The sequence below is a fragment of the Podarcis muralis genome, chromosome 7 (assembly GCF_964188315.1).
Source record: "Podarcis muralis chromosome 7, rPodMur119.hap1.1, whole genome shotgun sequence".
In the NCBI taxonomy this organism is placed as follows: Eukaryota; Metazoa; Chordata; class Lepidosauria; order Squamata; family Lacertidae; genus Podarcis; species Podarcis muralis.
The window spans coordinates 10,027,772-10,054,450 of record NC_135661.1 but is presented as its reverse complement, the minus strand read 5'-3'; the positions used below and the strand labels follow the sequence as shown (position 1 = coordinate 10,054,450).

Genomic DNA, 26,679 nt, shown 5'->3' with positions numbered 1-26,679 from the left:
CAAATGTTTTGGAAGTCAAATGGACTTCCAGAACGGATTGAGATCGAGAACCAATATACAGGACTCCCTAACAGTGAGTTCTCAACTTGAGTTGTAGCACCCACTGGGGTCATAGGATGACCAAGGGGTAGGGGGCGCTGGAGGTATAAATGACTATCCTATTTCAAAAAGCTGGTATCACTTGATCAAGTTCATCACTTTTGTTGACTTCTTTAAACAAAAACTGTTCTAATTGAGTTTTGAATAAATGTGCAATTCATCCTTACTGTTCTGAATTTTATTGTGTTATTATCTTCCATAATAGGGTGTGCAAAATGCCAAATAATATGGAACCAAGGAGGCAGTGGCCCAAAAAAGTTTGGGAACCATTTCTCTATAACAGAACATTTGGAGAGAGAGAGAGAAAAACCAGAAGTCTCTTATCAGGATTGGTTAACATTTAACACAGGAAACAGAGAGAGGCGTAATTAAAGTTGGAGTAACCCCCTCAGGATGTTGCAAAACCAGCTGTGGTCAGCTGGACTGCATCGCTCAAGGGCCTGAGAAAAAAAACAAACTTTCCTCTGTGGCAAGCTTATGTTGCAATGTTCTGAATTTGGCCGTTCTAGCCCATGTTTCCCGACTGCCTGAATAATCTGTGCTGCGTGAGCAGACCTCTCTGTGGCCTCCTAAAACCAGGGCGGGGGTGGATTACCTTTTTTGGGCTTGTGGGGGGAAGAGCAGGGGGGAAAGTGGACATGAGGAGAGCTACAGCTCTTGAGGGTGCCTTCCAAAAGGCTGGCCCATCAGATATTCTGTGCTACTTTTAATCTTTTTTTAAATAAATACTCCATTCTTTTATTTGATTTTTAAAGTGAGCTAAAAACAAACTAGGGGACGCGGGTGGCGCTGTGGGTAAAAGCCTCAGTGCCTAGGATTTGCCGATCGAAAGGTCGGCAGTTCGAATCCCCGCGGCGGGGTGCGCTCCCGTTGCTCGGTCCCAGCGCCTGCCAACCTAGCAGTTCGAAAGCACCTCTGGGTGCAAGTAGATAAATAGGGACCGCTTACTAGCGGGAAGGTAAACGGCGTTTCCGTGTGCTGCACTGGCTCGCCAGATGCAGCTTGTCACGCTGGCCACGTGACCCGGAAGTGTCTGCGGACAGCGCTGGCCCCCGGCCTCTTAAGTGAGATGGGCGCACAACCCTAGAGTCGGACACGACTGGCCCATACGGGCAGGGGTACCTTTACCTTTAAAAACAAACTTGGTGGGCTCTGAGGGAGCTCTCAATGCAGAGCCTCTAGGTGAAATAAAAATAAAAAATTTTGTAATAAAAAAATTAAGGTCTTTTATATATAATAAAGGTAAAGGGACCCCTGACCATTAAGTCCAGTCGCGGACGACTCTGGGGCTACAGCGCTCATCTCGCTTTAATGGCCAAGGGAGCCGGCATACAGCTTCTGGGTCATGTGGCCAGCAGGACTAAGCCGCTTCTTGCGAACCAGAGCAGCACACGGAAACGCCGTTTACCTATTGATCTACTTGCACTTTGAGGTGCTTTCGAACTGCTAGGTTGGCAGGAGCAGGGACAGAGCAACGGGTGCTCACCCCATCGCGGGGATTCGAACCGCCAACCTTCTGATCAGCAAGTCCTAGGCTCTGTGGTTTAACCCACAGTGCCACCCGCGTCCCTTGCTGCCTACTAAGCAAGCCCTAAAGGGATTTATGTCTGAGTGAGGCTGAGCTCTGGCCCCAGAAGCCTTGACCAGCAGCCCAAAGGCTTGAGTGATGGGCTCAGGAAGGCCATAGGCCAAGATGCTGCTTGGGAACTGGGGGGGGGGGGGAGGGTACCTGAATCCGCTTCTTGATGGAGCTGATGTCCGGCCGTTCGTTGCTCCCGCTGTCCAGGTGCCTGGGAAGGAAAAGAGGACACCTGTGCTCAAAATCTCACCTGAATCCTTCTGTGTGGAGGTCACAAAAGTTGGTGCCTGAATTTGGATGCTGATTTTTCTATTCCCACTCTGTCATTTTTCCTTTGTTTGTCATAGGACTTTTTAAAAAATTGTAAGCCTGCAAGTATGGACTGTCTTGTTTTTACTGTATGTGTGTGGTTTGGGAGCTGCACGGCCAGGGAAAAAAAATGCTGTCCAGGGATGTAAAGACTGCGGAGAGAATAATTGGGTGCACTCTTCCCACCTTGGATCAAATCTATGCTTCCAAGTGTCATAAGAAAGCTGCAGAGATAGCGCAGGATAGTGCGCTATCTTTCAGCTTCTGCCTTCTGGAAGAAGGTACAGGGTTATAAAGACTAGGACTAGCCGCCTGAGAAACAGTTTCTATCCAAATGCGATTTTGGTTTTAAACAGTGTAAGGTAGTCTCTATGGGAGTATATTGTATTTAATTATGGGGTATCAGAGTTTTTAGGGGGTTAACCAGACTGGGATAGCAGACTTGTTGGTTTTTGAATGTCTGATGTAGATTTTTTCAATTTTGTTGTTCTGTATGGGACAATGACAATTATCGCATCGTATGTAAGCCCATTCTTTCTGGATGAAGGACAACATAAAAAGGGTAAAGGGGACCCCTGACCATTAGGTCCAGTTGTGACCGACTCTGGGGTTGCGGTGCTCATCTCGCTTTATTGGCCGAGGGAGCCGGCGTACAGCTTCCAGGTCATGTGGCCAGCATGACTAAGCAGCTTCTGGCGAACCAGAGCAGCGCACGGAAACAACGTTTACCTTCCCGCCAGAGTGGTATCTATTTATCTACTTGCACTTTGACATGCTTTTGAACTGCTAGGTTGGCAGGTAGCAGGGACCGATCAACGGGAGCTCACCCCGTCATGGGGATTCGAACTGCCAACCTTCTGATTGGCAAACCCTAGGTTCTGTGGTTTAACCCACAGCGCCACCCGTGTCCCTGAAGGACAACATACAGATGCTCTAAATACATAAACAAAGAGGATCTGATTGTCATCTTCAGGGCTGTCCCCATGGAAGATGGAGCCAGCTTGTTTTCTGCTGCTCTAGAGGGTAAGTCCTGAACCAATGGATTCAAATGACAAGGAAGGAGATTATAACTAATTATCAGGAAGAATTTCCTGAGGGTGGGAGCTGTTTGTCCATAGAATGGACTCCTTTGGAAGGTAGTGGACTCTCCTTCGCTGCAAGTTTTTAAGCAGAGGCTGTATGGCCATCTGTCAGGGCTTCTTTAACTGTGGTCCCAACGAACTCTACAATTCTGTGATTCTATAATCGCCATAATCAGGGCAGGGGGCACCGCAGGACACTTCCAGTCCAGTTCCAGCCATGGCAACGCCTCCAGCCGAGGCAGCTCTCCCTGGCAACGACTCCACGTTCAGAATCTTGTCCGTCTTTCTAAAAACAAAGCTTCTCCTCTAGTAATACGAAACATGGGCTCCTTGCAAATTTCTCATGTGCACACAACAGGCAGCAGAGTGGTAATGAGCAGGAACCCCGACTTACTGGTATAGCTCAGCCAAGAAGATGTCCAGGCTCCGCAGCTCTTCAAAAAGTTCTGTGGAGGGGGAAAAGGACATTCTTAAGTGTGGCTTCTGAAAAGGAGGTGCAAAAGACCTGCCAGCACAACCTCTTAGGACTGGGGGTGAGGTGGGTCTTTAGATTCTTGGTATCAGCAAGTAACAAAGCTATCTGATACACATCTAGGAAGTAAGAGGTCCCTGGGATTTGGGCACCAGTAAAAGAATTGGAGCCAAGATCTGGAGGTAGGGTGGGCTGGAACACCCCCTTAACCACGGGAGAGCAGAGAACATAAGAAGAGACTGCTGGATCAGGCCAATAGCCCATCTAATCCAGCACCCTCATCTCACAGTGGCCAACCAGATGAAGACCACCAGCAAGATTCTCCTCTCCTGTGGTTTCCACCAGCTGGAATTCAGAAGCATCGCTGCCTCTGACTCTGGATGCAGAGCAGAACCACCTGGCTAGGAGCCATCAATAGCCCTCTCTTCCTCCACAAATTTGGCCAATCCTCTTTGAAAGCCATACAAGTTGCTAGCCAGCACTGACTCCTGTGGGAGGGAGTTCCAGAGATTAACAAGGCACTGTGCAAAGAGCTGGTGGTGCTCTCTGGGTCATTGCAAAGGGGTGAGAGGAGCCTGCCTCCACCCACTGATACCTTCCTCCTCCTCCTCCTCCTCCTCCTCCTCCTCACCGCTTTTCTCTGTCCAGACTTGCAGCTCCTTGGCCAGCTCAGGCACCACCAGGAAGGTCCTCCATCCCTGCCTCTTCTTGGATTTGAGAATGTCCCCAAATATGTGGTCTCCGATGTACAAGATGTCCTTGCCCTTCACTCCCAAAAGGTCACACACCAGGTCTGAAGAGCCTGGAAAGAGAAGAGGTGTGATAGGAATTTTGAGGTCTTAGATATATGTCAAATGTTCATCCATGTACCAACCAAGCACGTACATAGATCAGCACAGGAAGACCGACCTGGAACCATTTTGATTCCCAAAGTGACCAAATGTTTTCCCTGCAAGGAGGGAGGGGGGTTAGGGAGCCTTCCCATTGTCTCAGGAATTGAGTAATCTGCATTTTAATGGGTGACAGACTATCAGGAAAGGCAATCAGATAACCTGGCAAACAGGAAAGTAAAAGGTAAAGGTACCCCTGCCCGTACGGGCCAGTCTTGCCAGACTCTAGGGTTGTGCGCTCATCTCACTCTATAGGCCGGGAGCCAGCGCCGTCCGCAGACACTTCCGGGTCACATGGCCAGCGTGACGAAGCTACTCTGGCGAGCCAGAGCCGCACACAGAAACGCCGTTTACCTTCCCGCTAGAAAGCGGTCCCTATTTATCTACTTGCACCCGGGGGTGCTTTCGAACTGCTAGGTTGGCAGGCGCTGGGACCGAGCAACAGGAGCGCATCCCGCCGCGGGGATTCGAACCGCCGACCATGTGATCGGCAAGTCCTAGGCGCTGAGGTTTCACCCACAGCGCCACCCGCGTCCCAGGCAAACAGGAAAAACAACATTCAAATTTCTGTTTTAGACCGCCTTTTCTGCGATGTAGGTATGCTGTATCGGGGGGGGGGTCTTAGGTTACACCCCTTCTGTGATGTATGTATGATGTTTCTGGGGGTGGTCTTGATCTACAGGGTGGGCAATTTCAAAAGTCTATAGAAGGGCTTGCGCGCCATTGTTCTGGGTTCCTCCTCCCTCCTGCGTGTGGTGAGTGAGGACCCTGTTGCAACAGATCAATAAAGATCAGGCTTACTAGCTGCTTTGCTTCTCAATATTCTCTGGTTGGCCTCTGTTATTTTCTCCTACCAAAAGGGAAACTACATAAGGACTCTATATGGGCTCTTGGATACCCCATAAGGGAGAAAGGGCAGATTTTGTTTACAACAGAGGCAACAGAGACCAGGCCTGATGGATTCATGCCACTCCCTGTGGCTCAGTTTCCCTTCTGCGGCAGCCCACGTTTGGCTAATATTAGGGGTTCTTTTAAAGGCCAGGCAGTTCTCCCAACGTGGCCTATAGCTTTGGTGCAGGCTTTACCTCCCGAGTAGACAGCGCAGTGTTGAAGGGGTCCTGTGTAGGTACCGATCCGCAGCTTCCCTGTGTCCTGAGGAAAAAAGACAGGGAGTTACGTCGGGCAGGGGAGGAACGAGGTAAGCTGGAAGGCAGGGTGAGTGGCTTTCCAGCTGCTCAGCATGGAATCGCATGATTGTAGAGTTGAGAAGGGGTCCTCAGGGGTCATCTAGTCCAACCCCCTTGCAATGCAGGAACCCAAGCTAAAGGAATTGCCTTTGTCCATGTGTTCTGCTCTAGAAACTTCTCTAAGAGGGGCTTTCCCAGCCAGACTCAGAGATCCTGGCCCATCCCAGCAGGGATCATAGAACATAGAATCATAGAACAGTAAAGCTGGAAGGGCCCTCCAGTGGCCATCTATTCCAACCCCCTGCAATGCCTCTACCCCCATCCAGCCTGCCAGCTGGTACCAAAAGGGCACTTACCGTGTTGACTTGCCGAAGGACAGTGCCCTCCGCGAAGAACAGAGGCTTGCGAGTGTCCACCACAATCAGGTCGAAGTAGGAGCGCCAAGGCCGGCTCTGGGGTGCTTCCTGCCAGGGGACAGGAAAAATCAGGGCAGCTTAGAGCTGGGTAGGAGAGGGTCTTTGTTGGGAAGAGGCTGACCTCTGAGTCTGGAAGCCTACTGGTTTACCTATTACATTTGTATTCCAGGGCAGCTGTCTACCTGCTCCATCTGGTACGCAGACTGAGACCCTACCTGCCTGCAGACTGTCTCGCCAGAGTGGTGCATGCTCTGGTTATCTCCCGCTTGGACTACTGCAATGCGCTCTATGTGGGGCTACCTTTGAAGGTGACTCGGCAACTGCAATTAATCCAGAATGCAGCAGAGAGACTGGTGACTGGGAGTGGCTGCCAAGACCATATAACACTGGTCCTGAAAGATCTTCAGTGGCTCCCAGTACGTTTCCAAGCACAATTCAAAGTGTTGGTGCTGACCTTGAAAGCCCTAAACGGCCTCGGTCCTGTATACCTGAAGGAGCGTCTCCACCCCCATCGTTCAGCCCGAACACTGAGATCCAGCGCCGAGGGCCTTCTGTCGGTTCCCTCGCTGCGAGAAGTGAGGTTACAGGGAACCAGACAGAGGGCCTTCTTGGTAGTGGCGCCTGCCCTGTGGAACACCCTCCCAGTAGATGTCAAGGCAATAAACAACTATTTTACTTTCAAAAGACACCTGTTTAGGGAAGTTTTTAATGTCTGTATTGTTTTTGATATTTGGTTGGAAGCCACCCAGAGTGGCTGGGGAGACCCAGTCAGATGGGCGGGGTATAAATAATAAATTATTATTATTATTATTATTATTATTATTATTATTATTATTATTCCACCTTTCCTCCGAAAGGTGGCGTGTGGGGGTTCTCCTCCTTCCCATTTTGTCGTCACAACAACCCTGTGAGGTAGGTCAAGCTGAGACAGAATGTCACACCCAGTGACAGATTCATTCAAGGCCAAGCTGGGGACTCAAACCCTGGTGTCTCCCAGGTCCAACACTCTAACCCAGAATTGGCCCACCCGTGAGGCGGCACCCCGCCAAGGGGAATCTCCCCCATTCCTGTCACCCAGTCAGAGACAAGAAGCTTTCCTCACATGAGGTCCACTCGTGGAGTTTTCCAACTGGTCCTTGATGTAGGGGTGCAAATATCCAGAGTGTGGGGGGTCAGGAGAGATTGCTATGAGGAATTATGAAATACAGTGGTGCCTCGCAAGACGAAAATAATCCGTTCCGCGAGTCTCTTCGTCTAGCGGTTTTTTTGTCTTGCGAAGCAACCCTATTAGCGGCTTAGCGGATTAGCGGATTAGCGCTATTAGCGGTTTAGCGGCTATTAAAGGCTTAGCGGCTTAGCAGCTAAAAGGCTATTAGCGGCTTAGCGGCTATTAAAGGCTTAGCGGCTTAGCGGCTAAAAGGCTATTAGCGGCTTAGTGGCTATTAAATGCTTAGCGTCTTAGCGGCTAAAAGGCTATTAGCGGTTTAGCGGCTATTAAAGGCTTAGCGGCTTAGCGGATAAAAGGCGCTTAGCGGCTTAGAAAAAGGGGGGGGGAGCGGAAAAAATCACAAAACTCGCAAGACGTTTCCGTCTTGCGAAGCAAGCCCATAGGGAAAATCGTCTTGCGAAGCGCATCGAAAAATGGAAAACCCTTTCGTCTAGTGGGTTTTTCGTCTTGCGAGGCATTCGTCTTGCAGGGCACCACTGTATGGAGCAAGCCACTGTGTCCGCGATGAAAGCATTGCGTGACTGGGTTTGATTCATTGACAATAATTTCTGATCGAATCCCACCAGCCTCTCCACCTCTTCCATTTGCTTTCTCTACGCCTGACAGGCACCTATAAGCATTCTAAATACACAGGCCAGTTGTTCATCAGGCATCCTGGGTCATAAAGATAGTAGGTAGCTTCTCTGATGTACCTTTCTTTAGTTTTGTTAATCTAAGGGCCAGGAAGAGAGTTCACAAGGAGATGGTAAATACTGCCATCCTTCTCTCCTGTTTACTGCTGTTTATGACCTCCAGGGTTTCCTAAAAGCATTCCTCCTCGATTCCTATTTTATTTACTCTGAACTATGTATGCATGCTCAAATTAGCTCTTTGTAGTTTTAACTTTGTCCCCACGTGGGTTTTTTTTTTAAATGCTCAGAGGAAATCTGATTGGTTCTTACGAACACTGTGTAAAAAGTTCTTTTGTGAATAAAACAACCTGGGCCAAGGGGTGGACAGGATTATTATTGGCACCCCTCCCAGAGTCTTGCTGGTCAAGCCTCGTGTGTATATTATTAATCAGAGTCCAATCCTTCCTTGCTTTGGGAATGCTACACTTGGGAGCAGGGAGCAAGAGAAAGAGCGAGAGCTAGCAATCGGAGAAAGCGGAGACTCACCACGTCGTCTTCTCCGAAGTCAAACAAGTACGTCATGATCGCCTGCAAAGGGACAAACCAACGTGTCACTGGAGCTTCCTTCAGGAACCCGAACCCAAGACAGGCTCGTCTTCCTTGTTTCCAAAGGAGCCACCCCGGCCGCCATCACTTCTCTGACTGTGTGGCTCCCCCTCCTGACCCCTGCCAGCCAACAATGTCCCCCTGCCTGCAATGGCATTGTGTGGGGCAGTGGCACTCGGCTGATAGCTCAGTGGGGAAGACCCACAGAAGTGGGGGGCAGAGTGTTGCATGCGTCTGGCAACCGGCCACGTCTTCTCCCCATGGGTGGAGCCAGACACAAAGGGGGGAGAACAGAGGTGCACCCATCCACCCTTGGTGAGCCGTGAGGTGGAGTGGGGCCCCTGATCATTAGGTCCAGTCGTGGGGTTGCGGCACTCATCTTGCTTTATTGGCCGAGGGAGCCGGCGTACAGCTTCCAGGTCATGTGGCCAGCAGGACTAAGCCGCTTCTGGCGAACCAGAGCAGCGCACGGAAATGCCGTTTACCTTCCCGCTGGAGTGGTACCTATTTATCTACTTGCACTTTGACGTGCTTTCGAACTGCTAGGTTGGCAGGAGCAGGGACCGAGCAACGGGAGCTCACCCCGTCGCGGGGATTCGAACCGCCGACCTTCTGATTGGCAAGCCCTAGGCTCAGCGGTTTAACCCACAGCGCCACCCGCGTCCCTGGGGCTTACTTACATCTGTGTAATTGTAGTCGCTGTTGGTGGCCAAAAAGACCTTCCCGTGGTCCTTCATGCGGCTGAGCAGGAGAGGCACCCGTGGCTGTGGAAGCAAGACAGGAGGAAATGGAGAAGGCAGGCAGCAAGACCTCAGAGGGGAACAGACCAATTCATTCGTAAAACCTTTTATACAACAGACTGCTCTGCCTCCTTTCTTTTAGCAAATGTTTTGTGCCACTGGGAAGTGCTAATTCTGTATTGATTTGTTTTGTTTTGGATGTTGTATGTGATGCCAATAAAAGGTTTTATGAACAGACCAAGTCATGGAGGAGAGGGCTATTGATGGCTACTAGCCACAACGGCTAGTTGTGTTGCATGCTTGTTGCACGCCTCTCCACAATCAGAGGCGGTAAATGTTTCTGGGTACCAGTTCCTGGAAACCGCAGGAGGGGAGAGGGCCTGCTTGTGGGCTTTAGGTAAAGGTAAAGGGACCCCTGACCATTAGGTCCAGTTGTGACCGACTCTGGGGTTGCGGCGCTCATCTCGCTCCATTGGCCGAGGGAGCCAGCATACAGCTTCCGGGTCATGTGGCCAGCATGACTAAGCCGCTTCTGGCGAACCAGAGCAGCGCACGGAAACACCGTTTACCTTTCTGCCGGAGCGGTACCTATTTATCTACTTGCACTTTGAGGTGCTTTCAAACTGCAAGGTTGGCAGGAGCAGGGACCAAGCAACAGGAGCTCACCCCGTCGTTGGGATTTGAACTGCCGACCTTCTGATCGGCAAGTCCTAGGCTCTGTAGTTTAACCCACAGCGCCACCCACGTCCCAACCTTTTAATACTTAGGATTTGCCAATTGCATTGGCTTTAGGTTCAATGGATTGATGTAATCCTTGCAACGTCCAGCAGGGTGAGTATGATTACCCCATATTGCAGAAGGGAAGGTTGAGGCTGGGTGGAAGGGGCTTGCCTAAGCTCTACCCCCTTTTGGTGAAGTCAGGGCAGAGACGAGATTCAAATTAGGGACTTCTGGACTTGTCACTCAGCCCCCTGGTTCCTCTGGGCGAAATGACCTTGGGGAAGGATCTGCGCTCCCCAGATTCTTTGTCAACAGCTGTTGAAGTACGACCGAGCACAGGAAATTTGAAAAATGGAATTGCACCGACAGCTGCAGCTGCTGAGCCGGAAGTTGCCTCACACTTCCTGGCCCTCTGGCACCTGCCTCAGCAGGCTTGGTGGGAGGGAGGCAAGGTGAGCTCAAGGTGGACAGGCCTGCCTGTCAAGGGCCAAAGGGGTCAACCCCAAAGAAAGCTTCCTGTCTGACAGCAATTCTGCACCTAGGCCTGGGCAACACTCACGTCTTTGACCACATATTTCTCCAGATTCTCCAGCGTCTTCTCCTTGAGGGAGCCCTAGAAGATGAAGACACAAAGAGGTCATCAAGAGTCCCTCCAACTCTGGCAAGGCTTCAGGGGCAGACAGCAGGGCCTCCTCAGGGGTTTCCCAGACCCCCCAGCACAGATCGCAGCATGACATAAAAGCACCAGCCATCAATCAACACCTCTTGCATTTGATTTGACGAGATCTTGAGAGGATTTGGGCTGGTGGAAGCCAAGGTCTAAAACATCTGGCGGACGCCAAATTGGGGAAGGTTGACAGAGGGCAAGGTTTCTAAAGGTGGGTGATGCTCCCTTGTCACTCTCCATGCCCACCCCTCACTGCCCACACTGTAGTGCTCACTGAGAGGTGGACATAGTCCATGGCATCTCGGACATCTTGGAACATGCTTCGGAAGGACATGAAGAGGTTCCCGTGTTTATAGCCTGTGTCACAGCTGGGGAAAGAGGAACACACACCACAAACAGATTTTTGGATTTCTGGACCATTTCAGGCACCTTCCTCCCCCCCGAAACTGTTCAGCACCTCGTGCCCCCTCGACACAGACCGCCCAGGCCAAACAATCCATGGCACTCACTTCACGTATCTGGAGCAGTTGGTGAAAAAGTCCACCAGGCAGGCAAACAGGTAGGTCTCTGCAGGAAAAGAGGGGGGAGAGGTCAGTGGGGCACCTCAAAGGAAGAGGTCAGTTGAAGTGAAGAGCTACCCAGAGGCCTCCATGGGCAGCTGCAAGTCCAAAATTACTCCTAGGCTGCACACCTGGTCCTTTATGGGCACAGATACTCCATTCAGGACCAGGGAGTCCCTCACACTTTCCTGTCCTGTCCCCCCCAAAACAGTACAGTGGTACCTCTGGATGTGAACGGGATCCGTTCCGGAGCCCTCTTCGCATCCTGAGCAGAACGCAACCTGCATCTGCGCGTGCGTGGGTCGCGATTCGCCGCTTCTGTGCATGCACGTGACTTCATTTTGAGCGTCTGCGCATGCGCGAGCGGCGACACCCGGAAGTAACCCGTTCCGTTACTTCCGGGTCGCCACAGAACGCAACCTGAAAGCACTCAACCTGAAGCTACTTTAACTCAAGGTATGACAGTAGTACTTCTGTCTTGTCCAGATTCAACCTCAATTTGTTAGCCGCCATCCACTCCCACTGCCTCCAGACACTCACATAGGAGTTCACTGATTCTGATTTAAAGGAGGGGTAGACCTGGGTATCATCCACATACAGTGGTACCTCGGGTTAAAGTAGCTTCAGGTTACATACACTTCAGGTTACAGACTCCACTAACCCAGAAATAGTACCTCAGGTTAAGAACTTTGCTTCAGGATAAGAACAGAAATCGTGCTCTGGCGGTAGCGGGAGGCCCCATTAGCTAAAGTGGTGCTTCAGGTTAAGAACAGTTTCAGATTAAGAACGGACCTCCGGAATGCATTAAGTACTTAACCCGAGGTACCACTGTACTCATGAACACCCAGCCCAAACCCTGTGATGATCTCTCTTAGCAGCTTCATGTAGATGTTAAAAAGCATGGGGGAGAGGACGGAACCCTGAGGCACCCCACAAGTGAGAGCCCAGGGGTCTGAACACACATCCTCCATCACCACTTTCTGGACACGGCCCAGGAGGAAGGAGTGAAACCACTGCATAACAGTGCCCCCAGCTCCCAGCCCCTCAAGACGGTCCAGAAGGATGTTATGGACGATGGTATCAAAGGCCGCTGAGAGATCCAGCAGGACCAGGAAACAGCTTTCACCTCTGTCCCTAGCCTGCTGGAGATCAATGACCAGCATGACCAAGGCGGTTTCAGTCCCATGGTGGCATCCAGCGGCTAACCAGATGCCTCTTCTGGGAAACCAGCAAACAAAATGTGAGCGCAAGAGCAACTCTCCCCTCCTGTGGCTTCCAGAAACTTCCAGCATTTCTGCCTCTAACTGTGGAGAAAGATCAGAGCTATTATGGCAAGGAGCCATCAATCGCTGTCTCCCCCATCTGCACTCACCTGTCAAGTTGAATAAGGTGTTCAGGATGTGGAACCTCTTCATGTCATCCCTCTGGATGAACTTGTTGGGGTAATAATTCCAGATCTCAGCCCTAAAAGCAGGGGGGGGAGGGGACAGCACACAGGCATGAGGTGGGGGGGTGCAATGGGGAAGCAGGTGAGGGGGGCTGGAAGGAACCGACAGACTGGGAACCCCAAACCTCCCCCTCCGTTCAGAGGTTTTGAGAATAAGGCTGTGCACAAAGGGAGCGGTGAATTGGGGGCTCCGTTGCTCGCCCCTGCCCCCTGGCTGGCTGCTGGATTGGGCCAGAGGGGACCCAGTAAATCCAGCATCCCACAATGCGCCCCGATGAGAAAACCTCAAACGGGGTGCGAGAACAAAGGCAGACTCTCCCCAACTGGGCTCCCCAGCAGGAGAGATTACACAGAGAGAGATATATATACATACACACTCCATTGTGGCTGTCTTGCCCTTCTGGGCTCCTTTCGGATGGGGCAGTATATACCATATTTTTCGCTCTATAAGACGCACATTTTCCCCTCCAAGAATTAAGGGGAAATGTGTGTGCGTCCTATGGAGCAAATGCAGGCTCCTTGGCTTCAGCGATAGCAAAGCAAAGCCTCCGAAGCGCAGAGGGAGTGCTCCCTCTGCGCTCCGGAGGCTTCGCGTTGCTTTCGCTGAAGCCTGGAGAGCGAGAGGGGTCAGTGCGCACCGACCCCTCTCGCTCTCCAGATAGCCGCCTGAAGCCTCCGGAGCACGGTGGGAGCTCCCGCTGCGCTCCAGAGGCTTCGGGTTCCTTTCGCTGAAGGGTAGGTGCCCCTTCAGCTAAGGCACAGAACCCCTTCAGCTAAGCGGGAGGAAAAATGGAAGGGGCTTCATTTCTCCTGCCACTTCGCTGAAGGGGCGCTGCGCAGAGAGGGGGATAGTTTTTTTTTCTTGTTCTCCCCCTATAAAACAAGGTTCATCCTATGGTCGGGTGCGTCCTATAGGGCAAAAAATACGGTAAAATAAAATTTGAACTTCATCTCCCGCCCCTCCAAACTGATGGACAGGCTACTCGGGGTTCATGCAGCATGTAATTTAATTTTCCACCACAAGGTTTAGATAAATTGATGGAGGAGAATAATAGCATCATATATAATCACAGATAATAAATAACATTCTCCTCCATGAATTTTTCTAAACCCTGCGGTGGAAAATTAAATTATGTGTTGTGCGAACCTCCTGAATAGCCTGTCCGTCATTTGGCAGTGATGTACCTTAGGGTTCCAGTTAATCACTGACCTATGGGTCACTTGTCAACCACTTGACCTCAGGTGGACATTCTGCTCCCTGCTGAAAGCCGTGATGGAAGCAGGGGGTTGGCTTGTGTGGCCAGATGGTTCCCTGGCAGCTGTGCCTTACCTGTCCTGCACCTGATGTCACCTGATGCCAGGTGAGTGACAAGCTGGCTCTGGACCCACCGAAACCCTGTTTTGTTCTTAGAAGAGAAAGAGGGGGGGAAGTCTTCCCAGCCACTCTGTCCATACCAGGCCCCCCTCTTGGATGGCGGGGGGGGGCAACAGAAAGCCCTCCACTTTGGCTGCCATCACCCTTTTAAGTTTATTTATTTCCATCCCATCTTTTTCCCTGTGAGATAAGTAGCACTGAGGGGGCAGGGACTGAGCCCCAATTTCATGCCCAGCGAGCTTTGTGACTGAGTGGGGAACTGAACCCCGGTCCCCCAGGTCACAATCCGACACTTTAACCACTGCACCACGCTGTCTCTTCCTGTTTCCCAGTGATCAGCTGGGCCTCCTTGCGGCCCAGGCTGGGCTCTCCCCGACTGACGGAGGCTCTGCCTGCCTTCGAACCAATGTCTAATTTGGGGCTTCCCCATTTCTCTGCCAATTCCTTGCACCCCCAGCTGCCCAGCCCTGTCCTAGTTTCAGGCAAGAGGGATCTGTGCCCCGTGGCATCAGGAGGGACGCCAGGGCTGGTGTGATCCGGGGACAATAAGCCTGGCACTTAGGGAAGTATCCGCGCTATAGGAAAGGGAAAGTCATCTGGGCAGGATTTAGCATCATGACAACAGCTGGGAACTATCAGCCTCCCCCTCCTGCAGGCTGGACCGCCTGCAATAGCTATTCTCAGCCTGTTCCAGGGACAAAAACAGAGGGGGGGCACCTCCGTGGGGAAAGAGAGAGCAGGGGCATCTTGCTGGCAGGGAGGGCTGGTTCTGCTCTCAGAATGGCAGAGACCTTGAAATTGGCAGGGAAGGGGGCAAAGGCAAAGCAACGCCAATTATCTGACCCTAGGGAAGGGGAGATATGGGGCCTTGATCCTGAAAAGGCAGCAATCCTGCCTCCTGGATTGGGCAAATTCATGGCAGAGAGGGCTACTGGCGGCCACCAGAGCTGTGTTCTACCTCCTCCTGAATACCAGCAACACAGGAGCAGGGAGAGTTGCTCTTGCGTTCGAATCCTGCTTGCAGAATTCTGACTCCCTGGCTGGCCACTGTGAGAGCATGGTCCCTTTGGACACACCTCGAAGGGGTCTTGGTTCAGAGCAAGCAAATGCCAGGCTGGTGATTTGGATGCCCAGAGCTTGGGAAGCTCTGGGGAGACATGGGGGCAGGGAGTGACCTTGCCATGGGTCCCTTCTCCTTCCTGCCCAGCCCTGGGTGCAGTAGAGGGCAAAGAACCATCCCAGATATCAAAATAATGCAAGGCAGGAATGTGCTGGAGGGGGGGAGAGGAGGAGGTATAACAGCTTTCCAAGGGGCAAACTGAAGCTACCGCCAAGGTCATGCCAGCTGCTCCTACCTGAGACTGCCAGGTCTGGCCCTGCAGGATACAGTTACCAGACGTCCCCATTTCCTGGGGACAGTCCCTGGATTTGTGAATAAGTTCCCAGACAAATTCCATCCCCGGATTTCATCTAATGTCCCCGGGAAACGCAGCAGCGGCAGTCTCAGCAGCCCGGAGCAGTTGGCTCTGGCTGGCTTCAGGAGCTGCTCAGAAGTCCCCATATGATGGTGGTTCAAGGGCTCTAAGATGCAGTTTCCGGGCTGCCTCCACCTTCCCTGACCCTAGCAACTAAGCTGTGAAGGGCGGCTTCATGCTGCCTATCGGAGCAGCCTCCCAATTCCTACTTGCATGCAAGCAGGAGAGGGCAGGGATCTCTCAGTTAGGGAACAGGAAGCCTTCCTTCCCAGCTGAGGGATCCCTGCCCCCTCCTGCTTGCACGCAAGTAAAAATGGGATTGGGGCTGCTCCAGTGCGAAGGGAGGCATTGCGCTGCCTGAGAGATCCCTGCCCCCTCCTGCTTGCACGCAAGTAAGAATGGGATTGGGGCTGCTCCGATTGGAAGGGAGGCATCGCGCTGCCCGAGCCTTACTGTCGCTCTCAGCCCTCCTTCTCCGCCTTCCCTGCCTGACCCACTGCGCACCACTTCCCCACCACCACCACTGAAGAACCAACAACTCAGGGGCTGACCAGGCTCATGGAGAAAAGAAATAGAAGCCTTGGAGGAAGGGAAAAAGTGGCGGTTGAGGTCAAGAAGAAGGCGGCCCCTCTGTCCCCGCCATCGCTGCAGCATCACTGTCCCGAATGTGTAAAGGTAAAGGTAAAGGTACCCCTGCCCGTATGGGCCAGTCTTGACAGACTCTAGGATTGTGCGCCCATCTCACTCAAGAGGCCGGGGGCCAGCGCTGTCCGGAGACACTTCCGGGTCACGTGGCCAGCGTGACAAGCTGCATCTGGCGAGCCAGCGCAGCACACGGAAACGCCGTTTACCTTCCCGCCAGTAAGCGGTCCCTATTTATCTACTTGCACCCGGGGGTGCTTTCGAACTGCTAGGTTGGCAGGCGCTGGGACAGAGCAACGGGAGCTCACCCAGCCGCGGGGATTCGAACCGCCGACCTTTCGATCGGCAAGCCCTAGGCGCTGAGGCTTTTACCCACAGCGCCACCCGCGTCCCTAAACCCCAAATGTGTAGTGATTAATTAATTAATTAATTAAAGCATCCCCGGATTCATTGGAAAAAATCCAGTAACCTTACTGTAGGAAAACCCACAGGGGGAAGGTTAAAGACCCATCCATTTGCAGAAGCACTAAATTGCGCTTTGCGCATGTGCAGAAGTGCCGAAACGCAACCCACGGGTGCGCAGACACAGGTTGTGAATGCTGCGGGTTGCAAACATGCATCCCGCACGGATCACGTTCGCAACCCAAGCGTTCACTGTAATAATAATAGTAATGGACTCATCCACATCCCACAAGCAGCACGTGGCAAAAGAATGAAGAACTTCCTGGCGGTAAGAGCTGTTTGGCCATGGAATGGACTTCCTCAGAAGGTGGTGGAGGTTTCTAAACAGAGGTTGGGGAGCCACCTGTCAGGGATTGTTGTTGTTGTTGTTTAGTCGTTTAGTCGTGTCCAACTCTTCGTGACCCCATGGACCAGAGCACGCCAGGCACTTCTGTCTTCCACTGCCTCCCGCAGTTTGGTCAAACTCATGCTGGTAACCTCGAAAACACTATCCAACCATCTCGTCCTCTGTCGCCCCCTTCTCCTTGTGCCCTCCATCTTTCCCAACATCAGGGTCTTTTCCAGGGAGTCTTCTCTTCTCATGAGGTGGCCAAAATATTGGAGTCTCAGCTTCAGGATCTGTCCTTCCAGTGAGCACTCAGGGCTGATTTCCTTCAGAATGGTTAAGTTTGATCTTCTTGCAGTCCATGGGACTCTCAAGAGTCTCCTCCAGCACCAGAATTCAAAAGCATCAATTCTTCGGCGATCAGCCTTCTTTATGGTCCAGCTCTCACTTCCATACATCACTACTGGGAAAACCATGGCTTTAACTATACGGACCTTTGTTGGCAAGGTGACATCTCTACTTCTCAAGATGCTGTCAGGGATAGCTTAGCTTAAAATTCCTGCAGCTAGATGACCTTCGGAGAGCTCTTGCAGCCAGGAAGGAGGGAGATACAGAGGGGGCCCTTCGCACCCACTGCCCTGGTTTCCCTCTGCAAGGTCAGCGGTGGCAGCCTCTTTGCAACAGCCCCCCAGCGGGCAGAAGCCCCATCCTGATGGGGACTGAGCAACCAACTTACCCCCTCCATAGCAGCTCCCCCCTCCCAGACCTCAACGCGGCTGGGCTCTTCCTGGTTTACTAAAGATGAAGAAGTTAATTCAGTGGTGATACACTGGGCAAGAGATTTTGGTTATAATATAATAAATAATAACAATAATTTATTATTTATACCCCACCCATCTGGCTGGGTTTCCCCAGCCACTCTGGGCGGCTTCCAACCGAATATTAAAAACAATACAGTGTCAATCATTAAAAACTTCCCTAAACAGGGCCGCCTTCAGTTGTCTTTTAAAAGTAAAATAGTTGTTTATTGTCTTGACATCTGCTAGGAGGGCGTTCTACAGGGCGGGGGCCACTACTGAGAAGGCCCTCTGTCTGGTTCCCTGTAACCTCACTTCTCGCAGTGAGGGAACCGGCAGAAGGCCCTCGGCGCTGGACCTCAGTGTCTGGGCAGGACGATGGGGGTGGAGACGCTCCTTCAGGTATACTGGGCCGAGGCCGTTTAGGGCTTTACAGGTCAGCACCAACACTTTGAATTGTGCTCGGAAATGTACTGGGAGCCAATGCAGATCTCTCAGAACCGGTGTTATGTGGTCCCGGCGGCCACGCCCAGTCACCAGTCTAGCTGCCGCATTCTGGATTAATTGCAGTTTCCGAGTCACCTTCAAAGGTAGCCCCACGTGGAGCGCGTTGCAGTAGTCCAATATATACAATTTTCATCATGGGAAAGGTTATGGAGACAGGACCTGAAGTTTATGGCCTGCTGTTCGTTGAAAGAAAATTATATGAAAACAACGTATTGTTGGTACCTGACTCCGAGTACAATTGCGGAAATGTACAGAACCAGCTCAAATTTGTGCTGGAAATGTAAAAGAAAAGAAGGTACCTTTTTATCATATGTAGTGGGGTCCTGTGGGGCAGTAAAAGCTTTCTGGGAAATGATATATAATGAACTAAAGAAAACTTTTATTAAAAAACCAGAGGCTTTTCTGTTAGGTAGAATAGGTGAGGACCTACCAAAAGAAAATAAAAGATGTATGTATGCAACGATGGCAGCAAGAAGGCTTTCTAGCCCAGAGATGGAAAGAAGGAGAAATACCGACCAGAGAAGAATGGCAAACCAAACTGATGGAAAGATTGCCACGAAAGATCAGAAACCAGGAAGACCAAGTATTTCTTAAAAGACTGGAAGAAATTTGTAATATACTTGAAAGACCACTGTAAACAGTTGACACCCGTAAAGTGAAACGAACTTTGGTTAATATGATTACATAATAGATTGATAAGAACCATGAATTTAGCTATTCCCACCTTCCTACCCACAATTTTAATGGTTCTTATTCGTCTGAGTAGCACCGAGTTAAAAACAAAAGAGGAATGTAAATGAGTAAAATGGATGGTAACTGCAGCCAGACACCCCTTCATGGATCACTGCCTTGCCGTGGCGAAGGGGCTTGAAGAACTCATAGAAGCTATGATCTATGCCGAGTAAGGCACACAAGATGAGCAGGTCATAGTGGAGAGTTTTGACCAAACGTGATCCACCTGGAGGAGGAACCAGCAAGCCACTCCAGTATCCTTGCCAAGAAAACTCCATGGACAAAGACAAGAGGCATGCGAAAGGCTGGGCTGGATGAATCCCAAGCTGGAATTAAGATTGCCGAAATAAATATCAACAACCTCAGATATGCAGATGACACAACCTTGATGGCAGAAAGTGAGGAGGAATTAAAGAACCTTTTAATGAGGGTGAAAGAGGAGAGCGCAAAATATGGTCTGAAGCTCAACATCAAAAAAACAAAGATCATGGCCACTGGTCCCATCACCTCCTGGCAAATAGAAGGGGAAGAAATGGAGGTAGTGAGAGATTTTACTTTCTTGGGCTCCATGATCACTGCAGATGGTGACAGCAGCCACGAAATTAAAAGACGCCTGCTTCTTGGGAGAAGGGCAATGACAGGCCTAGACAGCATCTTGAAAAGTAGAGACGTCACCTTGCGAACAAAGGTCCGTATAGTAAAATCCATGGTTTTCCCAGTAGTGATGTATGGAAGTGAGAGCTGGACCATAAAAAAGGCTGATCGCCAAAGAATTGATGCTTTTGAATTATGGTGCTGGAGGAGACTCTTGAGAGTCCCATGGATTGCAAGAAGATCAAACATATCCATTCTGAAGGAAATCAGCCCTGAGTGCTCACTGGAAGGACAGATCCTGAAGCTGAGGCTCCAGTACTTTGGCCACCTCATGAGAAGAGAAGGCTCCCTGGAGAAGACACTGATGCTGGGAAAGATGGAGGGCACAAGGAGAAGGGGGCGACAGAGGACGAGATGGTTGGATAGTGTTTTCGAGGTTACCAGCATGAGTTTGACCAAACTGCGGGAGGTAGTGGAGGACAGAGGTGCCTGGCGTGCTCTGGTCCATGGGGTCACGAAGAGTCGGACACGACTAAACGACTAAACAACAACAACAAGCAGCCAGACAGGTTATAGCGAGTAATTGGAAAAATGCAGAAGAGTTAGGGGTGAACCAATGGGGGGGGGGAACTAAATAATATTATAATTTTAGAATATCTAACTGTGAAGATACACAGAATGAAAGGGTTTCAGGTCAGCGAGAAAGAGGAGGATTGGTTTGAGAAGATATTGAATTATTTGGGTGGGTTTGAACAATTTGGGGCAATTAAAATGTTAAAAGTTAAATAAACCTTGTGGATGAAGGAGTGTTAACGTATATAAAATTGTACGTATGGTTGATTTGAATATGTTATTATTGATTATGTCCCAATGTATCAGCCGCCTGGGGGGGGTCACTGTTTCTGGTTTGGTTGTTGGTAAAAAATAAAAAATGTAAAGATGAACATTATATATAATAGATTAGTAACGGTAAAAGATGCAGGAAAAAAGTTTACATTTTTGGAAATGGAACCCATGGAGGGAGGGAAGGAGGTCCGAAGGTTCGTAAGGACCTTTTTTATTTTTATGTTTTGTAATCACAGAATCAGAAGGGACCCACAAAGGTCATCCAGTCCCCTGCAATGAAGGAACCACAGCTAAAGAATCCCTGCAGATGGTCTTCTTAAAAACCTCCGAGGAAGGAAAGTCCCGTCCCCCCCCCCCCCACATCCCAGGAGACATAAGAGGACCTTCTCCTTGGGGCTTCCCAGGGCTGACTGCCTTTCTTGGAGGAGCAGCAAGGACCCACAGCTGGTGGGGACTGGAGAAAGTAAATATAATGATAATAATAATTTATTATTTATACCCTGCCCATCTGGCTGAGTTTCCCCAGCCACTCTGGGCGGCTTCCAATCGAGTGTTAAAAACAATACAGCATTAAATATTAAAAAGTTCCCTAAACAGGGCTGCCTTCAGATGTCTTTTAAAGAGAAGATAGCTGCTTATTTCCTTCACATCTGGTGGGAGGGCGTTCCACAGGGCAGGTGCCACTACCAAGAAGGCCCTCTGCCTGGTGCCCTGTAACCTCACTTCTCGCAATGAGGGAACCGCCAGAAGGCCCTCGGAGCTGGACCTCAGTGTCCGGGGAGAACGATGGGGGTGGAGACGCTCCTTCGGGTATACTGGACCGAGGCCGTTTAGGGCTTTACAGGTCAGCACCAACACTTTGAATTGTGCTCAGAAACGTACTGGGAGCCAATGCAGATCTCTCAGGCCCGGTGTTATGTGGTCCCCGGTGTTATGTGGTTCTGCTTGTGTTGGAGGACGTCACCTACCCTTTGAGGAAGCGGAAGCCGTGGGCACAGACCAGCAGGTTCCCGTGGGAGTCCACCTTCAGCAAATTCCCGTACATGGCGTCAAATACGAGGCCCCTGAGGAAGAGGAGAGGGCGGGTGAGGAGGGTGGGTCCTTTCCCCCTGGCCACCTCTGGGCTGCCAAGGCATCGCTGCTCCCTTACCTGGTGGGGAAAGTGGGGTCGTATCTATACTCCAGGATCTCGTGGGGGTAGCCAATGGACACCAAGCGCTCCAGCAGCAGCTCAAAAGCCAACTCCTCGTAGTCCGGAGATTTGTACACTGCAGAGGCAAAAGGCAGTTTGGGGACCAGTGCAGGATTTACAGATAAGCTAAACAAGCTATAGCTTAGGGCCCCACGCTCTTGGGGGCCCCACAAAAAATTTAAAGAGGAAAAAAAACCTGGATGTACATTTCCAAAGTATAAGATAAAAAACAAATAAAATAAAACATACAGCAACAGTGTGTATTTCACTATTAATATACTTCTTACAGTGGTACCTCGGGTTAAGTACTTAATTCGTTCCGGAGGTCCGTTCTTAACCTGAAACTGTTCTTAACCTGAAGCACCACTTTAGCTAATAGGGCCTCCTGCTGCTGCTGCTGCACCGCCGGAGCACGATTTCTGTTCTCATCCTGAAGCAAAGTTCTTAACCTGAAGCACTATTTCTGGGTTAGCGGAGTCCGTAACCTGAAGCGTATGTAACCTGAAGCGTATGTAACCCGAGGTACCGTTGTAATTGTATTTCAGTTCAACAATTACTTTGATAAAATACATATTTTGTTATGTCCAAATGGCTTTAGGTACCTATTAGGTCCATAAATTACCATATAGCATATATATTCAACACAAAAAACAGTGACAATTTGTTGTTGACAAAGGACAGCTGGACATATAAAGGGCCCCATTACCTTCAGTAGCTGAGGGCCTCATCAAACCTAAATCCGGCCCTTTGGAGGAGGCATTTCCTGGGTTTATCTTTGCAGGCTGGTCTGACTCCCCCCCCCCCCCCCAAAAAAAAAAGTTGCAAAGCAAACTCAGGAAATCTTGGGCCCCATCTATCAAATACAGCCCAGTGGTCTTTTTTCCCCCTTTGCAATGATTACTCCAGTGACTCTAGAATATGCAAAGCAAGATGATGAAAAAGAATTTGAGGATATTGACAAATACAGAAGTGCAATTGGAAGTTTGCTTTATTTAGCAAACATATCCAGGCCTGACATATCAAATGCAACTAACGTACTTAGCAGAAAAATGTCCAAGCCAATACAGCAAGATTGGAATGCAATGAAACGTGTTTTAGGATACTTTAAAGGAACTATTCGTTATATTCTTTTTCATCATCTTGCTTTGGATATTCTAGAGTCATTGGAGTAGCAACTGGATTCTACTTTTATTCTGTGTCATGGAATTATGAACAAGCCTAAACAATTATTATTTTTTAGTCTATCGCTATTTTAACTTAATGTCTTCAATTATTGTTAATTTTCTTAGCGTTGTGTTTTGTGTGTGTGTGTGTGTGTGTATTGTTTGTTTGGGGGCTTCTTTGGAAACCGCTTCGATGTTTTCTACAGTCAAGCGGTGCAAAAATTTTATGAAATAACAAATAAACAAGCAAATTTTAGAAAGCAATCAAAATGAAGTATTTATGCAATGTGGACAAGAACTGCAGCCATGTGCCCTTGGGAGAACCAAAGCTGGTCTAACTTTCCCCTGTTGCTTGTATACTCAGAGGTAGACTGCCCCTGAACAGGGAGGAAGCATTTAGTATTAGTATTTGATATAAGAAAAATATGGGGGGTTGGCTTTGACAGCCCAACTCCCCCAAGGACTGGGTATATCCCCTTTATTAGTTGCTTTTTCACAAAAACAGCTCAAAGTGATTCAGAAAGGAAACAGGAAAATAAAGTGTAAAAACAAGAGTTTTTGGCCATCTTGGGGCACAACTTTTATCATCTGGTTCCTGAGCTTAAAATCCACAGGGGTCTGTCCCCCTTCTCCTTTGTGTCACATGGAAGAATGGAGCAAGCTTGTTTTCTGGTGGCCTCTTACTTACTTGCGAGAGTGTAGTCCATGTCAAAGCCGAAACATTTGATCTTTTCCAGCGCCAGACTCCGGTTCACAAAGATCCTGAAAAGGAGAGGCCGTGTCATGAGGTCCCCAAGAGCCACAAGTTGCCCCCTGACTTGCTGGCAATTTGGGTGTCCCATCTAATCGGCTGTGCTTTGTCTGGAAAGGACCTAGGAAACTGTGGTGCAATGTCATGGAAGGTGTTCTACCCAACCCTCTTTCGAAAGGTACACACACTCCACTCTCTGCCTTCACTGGGTCCTTTTGCGATTGAGAAAGCCCAACCATCTCCCAGTTACTCCAAGTCACACTTCATCACTGCCGGTCATTTGGCTACGGAGAGCCCTGAGTTCTGAGTGCGAATTGTAGATCAGGGGGTTGGACTAGATGGCCCAATCTTCCTGGAAACCCCCCCCCCCCCTGCATCCCATTTCTTCAGGTTTCCATTTTTTTCACTGCACCTATTGCAGACCCATAGGGACGCAGGTGGCACTGTGGGTTAAACCACAGAGCCTAGGACTTGCCGATCAGAAGGTCGTGGTTCGAATCCCCGCGACGGGGTGAGCTCCTGTTGCTCGGTCCCTGCTCCTGCCAACCTAGCAGTTTGAAAGCACGTCAAAGTGCAAGTAGATAAATAGGTACCGCTCCGGCGGGAAGGTAAACGGCATTTCCGTGTGCTGCTCTGGTTTGCCAGAAGCAGCTTAGTCATGCTGGCCACATGACCCGGAAGCTGCACGTCGGCTCCCTTGGCCAATAAAGCGAGATGAGCGCCGCAACCTCAGAGTCGGCCACAACTGGACCTAATGGTCAGGGGTCCCTTTACCTTTACCTTATTGCACACCTAGGCCTGACTCGTGGCTGCTGGTCCTGGGTGGCTCTGTGTGATGAGCCTCACAGCATTGCTGATGCACAGAGAGGGAGGGAGCTGGCCTGGAGGGCACTAAGCGTAGCTGTGTAACATTAGCAGGGCTCCTGGGCAGCCTGTGTCAACAGGTTTCCCATTACAGGGATTTATGAGCTATGAAACTCAGCCTTCCCTGTTTAACGCACACACCCCACGTGAACCTAACATTCACTGAAAGATTCCCCAATGCGAGATCTCGGGACCCAGACCGGCTCGCAAAGGAGTTTTTAATACATCCGGCAGCCCTTATACACGCACAGCCTTCCAGAAAAGGCGGCCTCCTCTCTCCCACCCACATTCCCTGACACTGAGCGGGGGTTCTGCCACAGCCATCCCAGGCATTTTCTAATTATGTTTTATGATACTGAGAATCATTACTGGGGCTCTGCAATTGCCCAACTGTTGCTTCCAAAGGCACCTAGGCAAAACGCTGCTCTTCTCTTTTCTCCCCCGGGGGTCTCCCCACTGTGCGGAAGGCATAGCTGTCAACTTACAGATTTGAAAATAAGGGACCAGCAGCCAAAACAAGGGATTTTCCGGGCACAAGTATGTTCAACTTCTGAGCCCCTCCGAGCCAAAGGCAGAAAGCCCAGCCAGCAGCCAAGCGAAGCCTCAAGCGGTGGTTCCCACAGCGCAGCAACCCGGCAAAGGGGATGCAGCAAGGAAAACCACCATCACCTCTCTGCTGGGAAGCGCTGAGCAAAGGCGAGTCACCAGGCAATGCGGCCGATTTGATCAGCACAAGGCATGCAAGCTCCGCCTCCCAGTCGTTCTTAGACTCCTTATTGGTGAGCAACGCAGTTGAGGAGCCTCCCTGGCCGGCAGGGAGGGACAGGAGCTGCTTCCTTTGAAACCCGGGAAATTTAAGGGACATCATCAATAAGGGACAGCAGCGGGACATGGCGCTGGGATAAGGGACTTTCCCGCCAAATAAGGGATGGTTGACAGCTATGGTGGAAGGAGTAGACAACATCAGAGCCTCTTGAGTACGGGAAGAGGCCCACAGGGATGGGTGAAGCAGCAGTTATCTTTTCACTCTGCCAGGTGAATCTCCAGGACCACCAGGGCAGTCACACACCTTGCACAGACTGGCCAGGAGGAGCCGCAAACTTGCCCAGCGCTTGCAATCCAAGTGGCAAACTCCCTCTTGGAGTTGGCAAGTTATAGTACCAAGAGCAAAAGACAGGCCTCTGTTGGATCAGGGGTGTGAGTTTCCCATCTGGCTGGCCACCATGAGAGCAGGACGCTGGCCTGATCCAGCATATGCTGCTATTATTATTATTATTATTATTATTATTATTATTATTATTATTATTATTATTATTTCGCTCGGTGCTTCAGCTCAGTGATTCAGCTCAGCTCAGAGGGTGGCTGCATCTGGCTGTGCTCTGATGTCCATCGATCCCACCTTCGTCGCCAGTGTTAAGTTGTGGGTGAACATATCAGACGACACAGCGATTCTTCAAACAGCTCTTGTTTATTCACAGGCCAGAACAGAACTGAACTGAAGGGTTCAGCCAGCCTGCTTATATAGAGCTCAACTACAAGGCAACAGTAACCATTTTCTGTAACTATCCAATGACTGAACGTCACTTTCAATCCCTTATTTGCATATGTGGACCTGAGTGAAAACTATCTACAGTATCCCCCCTGCTGGCCCAGGGTGAGAACTTCAGTACATAACAATTATTATTATTATTATTATTATTATTATTATTATTATTATTAGAATTTATATACTGCCCTATACCTGGGGGTCTCAGGGCGGTTCACAGAGCAAAATCAAAATATAAAACCACAAAATGCATAATCAAAATAAAAACAGCAACCCAATAACACACACCCACACCCCAAAAAAAAAAACATTTTAAAAGGGCATAGGATGTCAGTCAAATCAACCTGGTTTAAAAGGAATGTTTTTGCCTGGTGCCTAAAGGTGTATCATGAAGGTGCCAGGCGAACTTCCCTGGGGAGAGCATTCCGCAGAAGGGGAGCCACTGCAGAGAAGGCCCCGTTCTTGTGTTGCCACCCTCCGGACCTCTCGAGGAGGAGACACACAAAGAAGGGCCTCAGAAGATTATCTCAGGGGGACCAGGTAGGTTCATATGGGAAGAGGTGTCCTTAATCAGGATGAGTGCCCAATAATCACAGCATTTGGAAGTCCCTGTGGCTTGTTTGGGGGCCGGGTTGCTGCAGGTGGCTGGGTTGATATTCCCGGGGTAGCAAAGGTCATTTTCTTGAAAGGGAAAAGGCCATTCACTCTTCAGCATCCCTCTTGGTGAGATCACCCCTTCCCACGCCACCCTGCTGTGGGCTTCCGGTCCTGCCAACTACCTCCTGGGTTCCTTGA

General features: G+C 50.2%; 1 protein-coding gene across 1 annotated transcript in view; it reads right to left on the bottom strand.

Moving 5' to 3' along the window:
- Positions 1-26,679, bottom strand: part of NT5DC4 (5'-nucleotidase domain containing 4) — a 50,139-nt gene that overhangs the window by 5,981 nt on the left and 17,479 nt on the right. Inside the window, exons 2-15 of the mRNA XM_077931197.1 lie at positions 23,412-23,485; positions 21,519-21,636; positions 21,337-21,432; positions 12,539-12,630; positions 11,116-11,173; positions 10,881-10,974; positions 10,499-10,552; positions 9,160-9,243; positions 8,420-8,461; positions 5,975-6,082; positions 5,517-5,583; positions 4,173-4,343; positions 3,464-3,515; positions 1,829-1,889 (exon numbers count right to left, since the gene is read on the bottom strand). Of these exons, the coding sequence (XP_077787323.1) occupies positions 1,829-1,889; positions 3,464-3,515; positions 4,173-4,343; positions 5,517-5,583; positions 5,975-6,082; positions 8,420-8,461; positions 9,160-9,243; positions 10,499-10,552; positions 10,881-10,974; positions 11,116-11,173; positions 12,539-12,630; positions 21,337-21,432; positions 21,519-21,636; positions 23,412-23,485 (1,171 nt within the window). The remainder of the gene's footprint in view (positions 1-1,828; positions 1,890-3,463; positions 3,516-4,172; positions 4,344-5,516; positions 5,584-5,974; positions 6,083-8,419; positions 8,462-9,159; positions 9,244-10,498; positions 10,553-10,880; positions 10,975-11,115; positions 11,174-12,538; positions 12,631-21,336; positions 21,433-21,518; positions 21,637-23,411; positions 23,486-26,679) is intronic.